Source organism: Eucyclogobius newberryi, unplaced genomic scaffold (genome assembly GCF_026437365.1).
Source record: "Eucyclogobius newberryi isolate DKJ021-1_F unplaced genomic scaffold, fEucNew1.0.hap1 SCAF_15, whole genome shotgun sequence".
NCBI lineage: Eukaryota > Metazoa > Chordata > Actinopteri > Gobiiformes > Gobiidae > Eucyclogobius > Eucyclogobius newberryi.
The window spans coordinates 36,381,336-36,394,337 of record NW_027315779.1 but is presented as its reverse complement, the minus strand read 5'-3'; the positions used below and the strand labels follow the sequence as shown (position 1 = coordinate 36,394,337).

General features: G+C 47.0%; 1 protein-coding gene across 2 annotated transcripts in view; it reads left to right on the top strand.

Annotated features, from left to right (window-relative positions):
• Positions 1–12,550, top strand: part of cul5b (cullin 5b) — a 49,440-nt gene extending 36,890 nt beyond the window's left edge. The window contains exons 15-19 of one of the 2 annotated variants that reach the window (XM_072447030.1): positions 183–358; positions 2,636–2,797; positions 10,142–10,260; positions 10,344–10,467; positions 12,261–12,550. In XM_072447030.1, the coding sequence (XP_072303131.1) occupies positions 183–358; positions 2,636–2,797; positions 10,142–10,260; positions 10,344–10,467; positions 12,261–12,455 (776 nt within the window). In that variant the 3' untranslated portion in view covers positions 12,456–12,550. The remainder of the gene's footprint in view (positions 1–182; positions 359–2,635; positions 2,798–10,141; positions 10,261–10,343; positions 10,468–12,260) is intronic. The other variant, XM_072447031.1, reaches the window with a different exon arrangement.
• The last annotated feature ends 452 nt before the right edge of the window (positions 12,551–13,002 follow it).

Sequence of the window (13,002 nt, the reverse complement as noted above, 5' to 3'; positions counted from 1 at the left end):
ATCCATAAACCAAGTAATAAAATAGCCGCGGCCTAAACTAAAAAAAAAAAAATCCCTAGAAAGTATTTTTACTCAGATTTATTTACTATAGGGAATATACTAATTAATGATACTTTTTTCCTCTAATTCCAACTCCAGAATGTCCTGCCTTCATGTGTTGTCTTGTGTTGTCTTGTGCACAGCGGACTCTGTGAACATAAAGATCCTGAATGCTGGGGCGTGGTCCCGGAGCAGTGAGAAGGTGTTTGTGTCGCTGCCCACGGAGCTGGAGGACCTGATCCCAGAGGTGGAGGACTTCTACAAGAAGAACCACAGCGGCAGGAAGCTGCACTGGCACCACCTCATGTCCAACGGCATCGTGAGTCCTCACTCCTACACCTGACATACATTATGTACATTATGTACATGTCTGTCGTGCACTGTTTGACCTAAAGTGAGGGTACTGCTACTTCAAAGTAATATTACTGAAGGAGCTAATACAACTCTGCCTGCGGAATTTTGTAGACACTTTAGTTTCCCTAAAAAATGGATTTAGGGAAACCACATTTTCCCTAAATATATTGTTTTAGATTGGACAAGACAAAAGGCACTCTGCCTCAATGTGCATCAGATTGAGCAAAACTCGCACCCACGTTGCTGTTCTCTACAACTACTTCCTCTCACTGTTGGTCGTGGACTTGTTAGTGCCACAGAAGCTAAATGATAATATTAAAGTCCATCAGGAGCAGAACCTCCTCCATAAGAAGACTTTCTGTCCCTCTGAACACTGGACTCATGAACACTTCTTAAACACTGTCCCTTTAACCATCATTTAATCACTCACTGTCACTTTCTGCATCACGTGTCAACTCCACTGTACTTTTGTGTCATAGTAAGACTATTTTTATTTGTTTTATCCAATAGTAGATTTTAATTGTTTTTCTTTTTGACTTATGTAAGTTGTTTTTATCATTGTTGTTGCACTGAATCACCAGGACAAGTTCCTATGTTTTTGAATTTTGTTCATTGACAATGGCAATAAACCTTATTCCGATTCTGATTCTGAAAGGCTGTCTTAGCTGCAGTGAACTTCATGTGAACGTTCCCTCAGGGTCGTGATGACACGCCCTAACACAAAGTGTAAGCCTAAATTTACAACACACAATCTATTATGACTCCCACACTGTAAAAGAACAGAGCCCACACAGTGAGGTCAAGGGACATCCTGTCCATACCAGCCAATGTGAACTTCCTCTGGTCCAAACCTTTTGTCCTGGATTAGAATATGTGGGCTGTCCCTGTAAGGTCCTCCACGTCCCTCTTTGTCCTCCACTTCACTCTTTGTCCTCCACTTCACTCTTTGTCCTCCACTTCGCTCTTTGTCCTCCACGTCCCTCTTTGTCCTCCACGTCCCTCTTTGTCCTCCACTTCACTCTTTGTCCTCCACTTCACTCTTTGTCCTCCACGTCACTCTTTGTCCTCCACGTCCCTCTTTGTCCTCCACTTCCCTCTTTGTCCTCCACGTCACTCTTTGTCCTCCACGTCCCTCTTTGTCCTCCACGTCCCTCTTTGTCTTCCACGTCCCTCTTTGTCCTCCACTTCGCTCTTTGTCCTCCACGTCCCTCTTTGTCCTCCACGTCCCTCTTTGTCCTCCACTTCACTCTTTGTCCGCCACTTCACTCTTTGTCCTCCACGTCCCTCTTTGTCCTCCACGTCCCTCTTTGTCCTCCACTTCACTCTTTGTCCTCCACGTCACTCTTTGTTCTCCACTTCACTCTTTGTCCTCCACGTCCCTCTTTGTCCTCCACGTCCCTCTTTGTCCTCCACTTCACTCTTTGTCCTCCACGTCCCTCTTTGTCCTCCACGTCCCTCTTTGTCCTCCACTTCACTCTTTGTCCTCCACTTCACTCTTTGTCCTCCACGTCCCTCTTTGTCCTCCACTTCACTCTTTGTCCTCCACGTCACTCTTTGTCCTCCACGTCCCTCTTTGTCCTCCACGTCCCTCTTTGTCCTCCACTTCACTCTTTGTCCTCCACGTCCCTCTTTGTCCTCCACGTCCCTCTTTGTCCTCCACTTCACTCTTTGTCCTCCACTTCACTCTTTGTCCTCCACGTCCCTCTTTGTCCTCCACGTCACTCTTTGTATATATATAGATATATATATATATCATCCTATTTAAAACGCTACTATTTTAATGCTAAGTTAATTCATTTTAATTAAAGACATTTCTATTATTAGAGCCTAAAATGAAAAGAAAGTAAAAACATTAGTAAAGTAAACAATGTATGTAGTATATTATTAAACTGTGTCACTTTCCTGCCCTGGTTTGGACTTAACATCAGATTTATAATTTGAAGTTTACAAAACTTTATAAAATAATGTGCAAAACTTATTTTCAGAGAATAAAGACAAAAATGCGAAAAGCATCATCCTTTTTGAAGGAGCAAATGCCTCATAATTTAAAGCTTCATTACCTTATTTTCAAACTGCAGAAAGGTGCAGCCTGTATTTAAGTCTACTTAACCCTTTATTTTAAATTTTATTTCATATTCCTATGAATGAATTTAATGTGGCAAGGACAGCTTTTCTCAGTCTATATCCCACTATTAATGTCAACTTCTGCTTGAGCTGTAAATGAGGCTCTGTCTGTGTCCAGATCACCTTTAAGAACGAGGTGGGTCAGTACGACCTGGAGGTCACCACCTTCCAGCTCGCTGTGCTCTTCGCCTGGAACCAGAGGCCGCGCGAGCGCATCAGCTTTGAGAACCTGAAGCTGGCCACAGAGCTGCCCGACGCCGAGCTGCGCCGCACACTATGGGTAATTATGGTTCTATTTCATCCCTACTGACCGCCAGAGGCGGTGCATAAAGCACTGGATGATTATCCTTGCGCATACACAGGTCGAGAATTAATAACAAAAAAGTCACCTTTGACCCCCGGTGGCTCACATGAGTCTATATAGTCACGTGACACCGGGAGCTCAGTCCCTTTTCACCTTCTCGCATGCAGGTTGTATACGTGGTTGTTGTTCGGCTAATATTGCTGTTTTCCCACAAAGTTTGGTTCGTTTTGCCGCTTGTAGCCTGTTAGCCCTGTGACTGTGGAACAGTCGGTGCAGCGAGTTCGCTCGCCCTCCTGGGGCTGCACAAGCGTGTCGGACCTGTTGCAATAGGAGGTATATTTACGTTGTTTTCTACGACTGGTAAGTACCCCTTTAATGCATTTCGCCGTAGCCGTGCGCTCAGTAGATTTTTGTTGAATTTGAACCGTACAATCGTACCCGGTTCTGTGTTTATCCGTGCTAAAGCCATTTGTTTTAGTTTACTGATACAGCCGCGTGGCTCTAATTTCTAACTATAGCCGTGTTCGGGTCATTAGTTCTGAACTGCGTTGTTTTCAGCCGGTTTCACACCAGCGGTAGCGTTTTCGGCTCGACCTGGTTGTTACCTGTAGCTGGTTTTGTGTTTACATTGGGTCATTAGTGGCGTGCTCAGCTCAATCTGATCCCGCACGTCTCATTCACATAGCGGGTCAGTAGTGGCGCTCCCCGCCGGACCTGACCCCGCGGTTCTCCTCACGTAACGGGTCATTTGTGGCGTTCACTGCTCGACCTGACCCCGCTGCACCCCTCTTACCGGGGTAGGTAAGAGGTTTTATATCTTAGAGTCGCTAGTGGCGTTCCGCTCGACCCGACTCTATTGGCTCCGGTTTTATCATGCGGGAGTACCTGTGCTGCCGGTCCTGCCTGGCGCCGCTGCAGCCCGACGATGGGCATGATCTCTGCCCTGCTTGTCTTGGAGTGGATCATCTTCGGGAGGCACTCTCCGATGATGCTTGCTCCAACTGTTCAGTTATGCCGCGGTCTGTGTGCGTCGCGCGCTTGGCGGCTTTCGAGGACGCTTCAGACTGGTTGTTTGTGGCGCCTCCAAGTCAATTACCGGCTGGCCAGACTGGGGTCCTCAAGCGGCCGTCCACGGCTACTCAAGTCGGCCCCCCATTTAAGAAAAAGAAGGGCCCCGGGAAGTTAGCGGCACAAGTGAGCACGCTGACATCTGAACTGGCCCAAATGCGGGCAGTTATCCAGACTCTCCACAGTCGGGTGGTGGCACAACGGCATGAGGGGCATGGCACAGCCTCAGTATATGATGACGTCATATCTGTGGCTGCTTCAGACACTCAGTTTCAGCTGGATTCTGACCTTCTGAGCTCCAGAGTTTCAGAATCTGGCTCACTGGCCTCTGCCGGCTCTCAGGCCACAGTGATGACACTGTCACAGCTGCTTTACGGACGGCACTTTCCCGCTTAAAGCTGGATGTTCCACAGGATGAGACGGCACCCTCTAGCGCCTTCTTTCGGCGCCAGGCTGCAGCGTCCCACTTTGCAGTTCCTCCCTCGGAGGAGTACATTAATGAACTGCATGCCTGTTGGACAGATCCAAAGGCATTTTTTTCAAGGCCTACTTCAGATGGCAGGGTCTTGGCACTGATGCAGGATCCTCAGAAGCTTGGCCTGGGACATATGCCGGCAGTGGAGCCGGCTATTGCCTCCCTCATCGTCGGTCCAGAGGAGACTTTACGGACTAATGCGGTGTCCACGACCGCAGTGCCGGGTTACAGACGACCTTCTGTGCAAGGCGTATGACATGGGAGCTCGTATGGGTCGCATTGGGAACTCCTTGTCTCATTTAATGCTTGGCCTGTCGGTTTCCCTTGAGACGGTGCCAGTGGACCAACCAACACATGGGCTGGTTGATGCCTCCTTGCAGGCTTTCGCCCTCATGTCAAGGGAACTAGGGCGTCTGCTCTCTATATTGGTGCAAATTTGCCGCCAAGTATGGCTGGCACAGTCTCCCCTCTCTGAGGCCAGTAGGAAGACCTTGAGGGGTGTTCCAGTTCTTCCTGGAGAACTATTTGGCCCGGCCGCCCTGGAGGCTCTAGAGCGCACGGCCCAGGCTTGCTGTACACGGCAACAGTTGGCGGGGCTTCATAGGCGGGGGTCTCATAGTCCCGGTAGTTTTTAGTACCCAAGAAGACGGGCGATTTACGCCCAGTTCTGGACCTCGGGGGCCTAAATGTTTTTAAAGGTGCTCCCCTTCAAGATGTTGGCGGTCAGACAAGTGCTCCAGGCAATCTCCCCAGGCGACTGGTTCACAACAGTAGACCTGAAGGATGCATATTTTCATGTCCCCAATGCACCGCCACATTGGAGGTTTCTCCGCTTTGCTTTCCGGGGAGAACACTTCCAGTTCAGGGTCCTGACATTCGGGCTATCTCTGTCCCCTCGAGTGTTTACAAGGTGCGTCGCTGCAGCCTTGTCCCCCTTGCAGGCCCAGGGGTTGCGAATTCTGCCCTATCTGGACGACGGGCTCATTTGTGCGCCCAGCCACGAGCAGGCGCTTCATGATGCAGAGACTGTGCTCAGGCAGAGCAGGCTGCACATCAATGTGCTGGAGTTCTTTGCTGTCGAGCTAGTGCTGCGCCATTTCTTGCCACACCTGCGCGGCCGTCATGTCAGGGTACGGTCCGACAACACCAGTGTGTTTTTTTTCTCATAAATCACCAGGGTGGCACCGGGTTGGTGACCCTGTTCAGGATTGCACAACGGGTCCTGACTTGGGCTACCCCGCGCCTTGCCAATCTGAGTGCTGTTCACATTCCGGGGGTTCGGAATGTGTCCGTGGACTTCCTGTCTCGCCATCGGCCGCTGCTGGGGGACTGGCAGCTTCACCCAGAGGTGGTGATGGACATTTGGGGGACCTTCGGCAGGGCGCAGGTGGATCTTTTTGCCTCCCGCGACACGACACACTGCCCTCTGTGGTTCTCGCTGGCAGACAGGGCCAGCCCACTGGCTCACGACTGGCCCAGGACGATGCTCTATGCATTTCCCCCATTCCCCCTGATTCATAAGACGCTTCTCAGGGTCCTTCAGGACGGCCACAGTCTCCTGCTAGTGGCCCTGTTTTGGCCGGGAAGGACATGGTTTCCTCTGTTGCGCAGGCTCTGCTGCGGCACAGCGAGACGTCTCCCCCCCAGAAGGGATCTCCTCTCTCAACTAGGGGGTTAGATTCTGCTCCCCAATTCCGAGCGCCTGGAGCTCTGGGTATGGCCGCTACAAGGCCCGGCCTGACCTTCTCGAGGTACGCCGGGGAGATTGGGAACACAATAAGCAATAAAAACTCGTGCTCAGTCCACCCGTCGCCTGTATTCCTGCAAGTGGAAACTATTTGACGCCTGGTGTCGCAAAAGCGGTGAGGACCCAGTGCATAGTGCTGTGTCAACGGTGCTCGCTTTCCTGCAGGACCTACTTGGCCAGGCGCGCTCTCCATCTACCCTGAAGGTATACATTGCCGCAATTTCTTGTTGGCATGGGGTGGAATGGATTCTCGGTTGGCCGTAACCAAGATTTCCCTTTTTCTAAAGGGTGCCCGGCGTTTGCGTCCGCCCGCCCGTTCTGTGGTCCCGGCATGGGACCTGTCCCTGGTGCTGGAGGCGTTGCGATCCCCTCCATTTGAGCCTCTGTCGCAGTTTGACCTTAAATGGCTGTCAATGAAGACCGCATTCCTTCTGGCGATGACCTCGGTGAGCTCCAGGCTTTGTTCGTGGCAGACTCCTGTTTTCATTGGCACCCTGACAACTCTGGGGTTTCCCTTTGGCCGAATATGGATTTCGTTCCAAAGGTGATTTTGTCGGCGGGGCACAACCGGCCGCTACAACTGGCACGTTTTGGTGCGGGATCTGCCGCCGAACAGTTGTGTCCTGTCCGTGCGCTCGAGGCATATGTGTGTGCTACAGCATTGATACGCAAATCCGAGAGCCTGTTTGTTTGTTTCGCCGGCCCGCGCAAGGGCCAGGCTCTGTCCAAACAGAGTCTCGCGCGCTGTATTGTTGATGTAATCACGGAAGCCTATGCTCGACAAGGGCGACCGTTGCCGTCCCGGGTGAGGTGCCACTCCATCTGTGCGGCGGCCTCTTGGACATCCCCGAATACCTTTGCAAGATTCTACAGAGTGAATGTGGTTTCTCCACAACCGCTGGAAGAGGTTCTCCGGCAACACTCTTCTGGTCCCATTGAGGTAGGGTTCTGTCTATTCCTCGGGACCCTGCTGGTATTCGTCATCCAGTGCTTTATGCACCGCCTCTGGCGGTCAGTAGGGATGAAATAGAACGAAAGTTACGACTCTAACTACGGTTCTATGAATCCCGGATGACCGCCCTCGGAATTCTCGTGCTTTGCGAGAAGGTTTCTAGGGACTGAGCTCCCGGTGTCACGTGACTATATAGACTCACGTGAGCCACCGGGGGGTCAAAGGTGACTTTTTTGTTATTAATTCTCGACCTGTGTATGCGCAAGGATAATCATCCAGTGCTTTATGCACCGCCTCTGGTGGTCATCCGGGATTCATAGAACCATAGTTACAGTTGTAACTTTCGTTGCTATGGGTAACTATGGTTACTATGTTACTATGGTAACTATGGGTAACTATGGGTTACTATGGGTAACTATGGTTACTATGGGTAACTATGGATACTATGGTTACTATGGGTAACTATGGGTAACTGGTTACTATGGGTTACTATGGTTACTATGGGTAACTATGGGTTACTATGGGTAACTATGGTTACTATGTCGGTGTAATCCCTCATTCGTCCAGGCGTGTTCCATAGTAGAAAAAGCTTCAGTTGTAGTCATCTGGACTCAGTTAGAAAAAATAGACGTTTCGACTCTCATCCAAGAGTCATTGTCAATAAAAGAATTTAGATCGAGAACTCCGATATTAATACTGTTCTGTGGTAAGACCCGCTTGAAAAGAGATCCGACCAGTGGCTACAAGAAGAAAGTGATAGACTGTTTACAAAGGCTGGAAAAAGAGGAAGCGATAGACCGGCCTCTGTATTACAGACTGTATCCTGGTGAAGCCATGCCTTGCATTTATGGCCTTCCAAAAATACACAAAAAGGAGGTTCCACTCAGACCCATAGTGTGCAGCACAGATTCCATCACTTACAATGTGGCCAAGCATTTAACAACTATATTGGCTCCGCTTGTGGGGAATTCGGAACATCATGTGGAAAACACGCACAACTTTGTGGATAAAGTGAAACAGCTCCAACTGGACCCAGATGACCTCATGGTTTCATATGATGTTGTGTCCCTGTTCACCTGCATCCCGACCTCTGATGCAGTAGCAGCAGTGAGGATCAGACTGCAGGAAGACACCACCCTACAGGAAAGGACCAAACTGACACCTGAACACATATGTAAACTGTTGGACATCTGTCTGAACACCACTTACTTTCAATTCCGGGGACAATTTTACAGACAGATTCATGGCTGTGCCATGGGCTCGCCCGTCTCTCCCATAGTGGCCAACCTGTACATGGAGCACTTTGAGAAGAAGGCACTGGCCTCATTCTCAGGCTCCGCCCCAAAACTGTGGCTCCGCTATGTCGATGATACTTTTGTAACAATCAAGAAACAAGAGCTGGAAACCTTCTCTGATCACATCAATGCTGTGGACCCACATATCAGGTTTACAAGAGAAGACGCTAAGGAGAACCGCTTGGCCTTTCTTGATTGTTCCACGATCAGAGGAGAGGACGGGAAACTCCAAATAGAAGTATATATGAAACCTACACACACAGACCAGTATCTGCTCTTTGGTTCCAACCACCCACTACAGCACAAGCTGGGAGTGATCAGAACCTTACAACACAGAGCTCAAGGTGTGCCCACCAGCTCAGAGGGCAAGAAGAAAGAGGAAAAACATGTCTGAAATGCCCTCTCAGCCTGTGGTTACCCCGCTTGGGCTCTCAACAGAGTGAAGAGAACCAAGAAGCAGGACAAAAGGGAAACTGAACAGAGAAGGAAGGGTGTTTCTATCCCTTATGTGTCTGGCCTGTCGGAAAAACACGAAGTCCCTGTTTATTTTAAACCAGGAAACACTTTAAGACAAAAACTGGTTCACCCTAAGGACAAGTTGCCGACTCAAAAACAGAGCAATGTAGTTTATTCGATCCAATGCAGTGAAGAAAGCTGTAAAGAACGTTACATAGGTGAGACAAAACAGCCTCTACACAAGAGGCTTTATCAGCACAGAAGAAATACTAGTTCAGGACCTCAGAGTGCCGTGCATCTCCATCTTGAAGCCTCTAATCACTCGTTTGAAGACGGTGAGGTGAAGATTTTTAGCAGGAGAAAAGATGGTTTGAAAGAGGAGTCAAGGAAGCTATTTTTGTTAAAAAAGAAAGACCTTCTTTAAACAGAAATGGAGGGCTAAGATTCAATCTTCCTGGTATCTATAATGGAATACTGAACCCCTGGAAAGGTAAAGGACATTTAGATGCTAATCAGGTCCTCAGGGTGGTTGAGCCAGGGTCTCACAAAGACAAAGAGGATTCTAATAGCCCATTAAGATTCTGAATAGGCTCGGTAGATACAAGGGGGAAGTTTCTGTTGAAACAAACAACTCTTTTTACTTCAGGAAGGCTCCTCCCAATGGGCGGGTCTTACCACAGAACAGTATTAATATCGGAGTTCTCGACCTAAATTCTGTTATTGACAATGACTCTTGGATGAGAGTCGAAACGTCTATTTTTTCAAACTGAGTCCAGATGACTACAACTGAAGCTTTTTCTACTATGGTTACTATGGGTAACTATGGGTTAATATGGGTTACTATGGGTAACTAGGGGTTACTATGGGTAACTATGGGTAACTCTACGGGTTACTATGGGTAACTATGGGTAACTCTATGGGTTACTCTGGGTAACTATGGGTATCTATGGTTACTATGGGTAACTATGGGTTACTATGGTTACTATGGGTTACTATGGGTAACTATGGGTTACTATGGATAACTATGGGTAACTATGGGTAAAGTTGTTGTGCAGCCACAAACTGATCTGTTGGATGCAGTGACAGAGTGAATCCACTGGTCCATATTCACCTGCCCGTGTCAGTGTTCAGGCGGATGTCATTTGTCACCATGACAACAGCAGTCTCAGTCACTATGTCTGAATAAAATAAAAAAAACTTCATATGGCTTCCTTTTTGCCTTGTTTTAAGCCAATATATAGATTAATGTACTCATCTGCAATAAATGCACTACAGAGAATCTTGAATATTTAATTCAGCTAATTTGATATGTATTCTTTCTTTTTAGTCCCTGGTTGCTTTTCCTAAATTAAAACGGCAAGTATTGTGTTACGAGCCCGTGGTCTCCACCCCCAAGGACTTTGCAGAAGGAACACTGTTCTTTGTAAACCAGGAATTTTCACTTATGTAAGCTCCGTTATCTTTCCAATTTTGTATTTGTATTAAAAATACATCAGTTTAATAACAAAATACTGTTCTATTTTTGTCAGAAAAAACTCCAAAGTTCAGAAGCGTGGTAAGATAAACCTGATCGGGCGCCTGCAGCTGACCACGGAGCGGATGAGAGAGGAGGAGAACGAGGGCATCGTGCAGCTCAGGATCCTGAGGACACAGGTACAAATGCAATCACGTGGAAATCCCTCCAACATCGGCTCGAATGCTTCTTAATATTGTGGTTATGAATGTACCTTAAAAGAAACCACAAAAGTGCAAAATGTATGATCTTTCAAAGATGACTCTGCTTGTTGTGGGACTAAACTTAACATTAAATCAGCTTCTTATTTTGCTGCTTAACTGTGTTTGTGGTGTTTCAGTAACACTCATTAGACAGTGCAATCGAAGTTCATTTCGAGCTTTGAAATCTAAAGCCCTAAACACATTCACACAGCAGCGTTAGGACAGCCCCAGCCGGGCGTCGGCTGCTCCCGCTCTGATTATACTTCTATTTGGATCAGTTGGATGTGTGAAGTTATAAGATAAGATAAGATAAGATATTCCTTTATTGTCCCACATGGGGAAATTTCATTGGTGCAACGCAGGTAGATACAGAGGTAGATACAGAAGAACAGATCACTTATAGGAAGTCTGAAAAACACTTTCAGTAGAAGATCTCCTATAAATAAACAAAAACTCCCATAGACAAATAAATAAATAAATACATAAATACCATGTCATGTGATCACGACAGTAATTGCACATGAATATGTGTCACGACAGCACATAGATTGCACATGAATTTCACAGTTTGATCCCCTCAAACACACTTTGATCCCCTTAAACACACTTTGATCCCCTTAAACACACTTTGATCCCCTCAAACACACTTTGATCCCCTTAAACACACTTTGATCCCCTTAAACACACTTTTATCCCCTCAAACACACTTTGATCCCCTTAAACACACTTTGATCCCCTTAAACACACTTTGATCCCCTTAAACACACTTTGATCCCCTTAAACACACTTTTATCCCCTCAAACACACTTTGATCCCCTTAAACACACTTTGATCCCCTTAAACACACTTTGATCCCTTAAACACACTTTGATCCCCTTAAACACACTTTGATCCCCTTAAACACACTTTTATCCCCTCAAACACACTTTGATCCCCTTAAACACACTTTGATCCCCTTAAACACACTTTGATCCCTTAAACACACTTTGATCCCCTTAAACACACTTTTATCCCCTCAAACACACTTTGATCCCCTTAAACACACTTTGATCCCTTAAACACACTTTGATCCCTTAAACACACTTTGATCCCTCAAACACACTTTGATCCCTTAAACACACTTTGATCCCTTAAACACACTTTGATCCCTTAAACACACTTTGATCCCTCAAACACACTTTGATCCCTTAAACACACTTTGATCCCTTAAACACACTTTGATCCCCTCAAACACACTTTGATCCCTTAAACACACTTTGATCCCCTCAAACACACTTTGATCCCCTCAAACACACTTTGATCCCCTCAAACACACTTTGATCCCCTCAAACACACTTTGATCCCCTCAAACACACTTTGATCCCCTTAAACACTCTTTGATCCCCTTAAACACACTTTGATCCCCTCAAACACACTTTGATCCCCTTAAACACACTTTGATCCCTTAAACACACTTTGATCCCTTAAACACACTTTGATCCCCTTAAACACTCTTTGATCCCCTTAAACACACTTTGATCCCCTCAAACACACTTTGATCCCCTTAAAACCACTTTGATCCCTTAAACACACTTTGATCCCCTAAACACGCTTTGACCCCTTAAACACGCTTTGACCCCTTAAACACGCTTTGACCCCCTAAACACGCTTTGACCCCTTAAACACGCTTTGACCCCTTAAACACACTTCAGGCTCAGTTGTGACGGGCTCATGTTCCGTTTGCTCCGCAGGAGGCCATCATCCAGATCATGAAGATGAGGAAACGCATCAACAACGCGCAGCTGCAGACGGAGCTGGTGGAGATCCTCAAGAACATGTTTTTACCACAGAAGAAGATGATCAAGGAGCAGATCGAGTGGCTCATAGACCACAAGTACATCAAGAGGGACGAGACTGATATAAACACCTTCATCTACATGGCATAGCACATGACAGACAGCTTGGGGCGTGTCCAGGGGCGTGTCCAGGGGAGAAGGCCTAACAGACAATAGAGGACTTCCAGGCCAAACGCTCCTTCATTTAAAAAGACTTTGTTTTTCGCCGGGAGGCGTGAAAAACATTCAATACTTCTACTTTAATGTTGTAAAAAAGAAGATGGCCAACGGAGCGAGCGCCACGTGGAGGTTCTGGAGACAAAGACGTGTGTTCACTTTAGTCCAGACACAAGGCATGCTGGGAGAGAAGCTCAAGAAATCTGCAGACATTTTTGGAAAAATCTCTAGTCCAATTATGGAACAAAACAGATCTCATTCAGGATACACTGCAAAAAAAGAAAATCCACATTCAGTATTTATTGTTGGTATTTTCCGTATCGATGGATGTCAGTCATGAGGAGTTACGGCCACGCCCTAATGAGGAACTATACAAACAAATATGAGGAAAAGTCCTAAAATCTACATAGACAGAAACTGAAACTCATGAATATTTGTGTAATCAGTTTGTTGGTCGATACATAAGCTCTTATTTTGAATG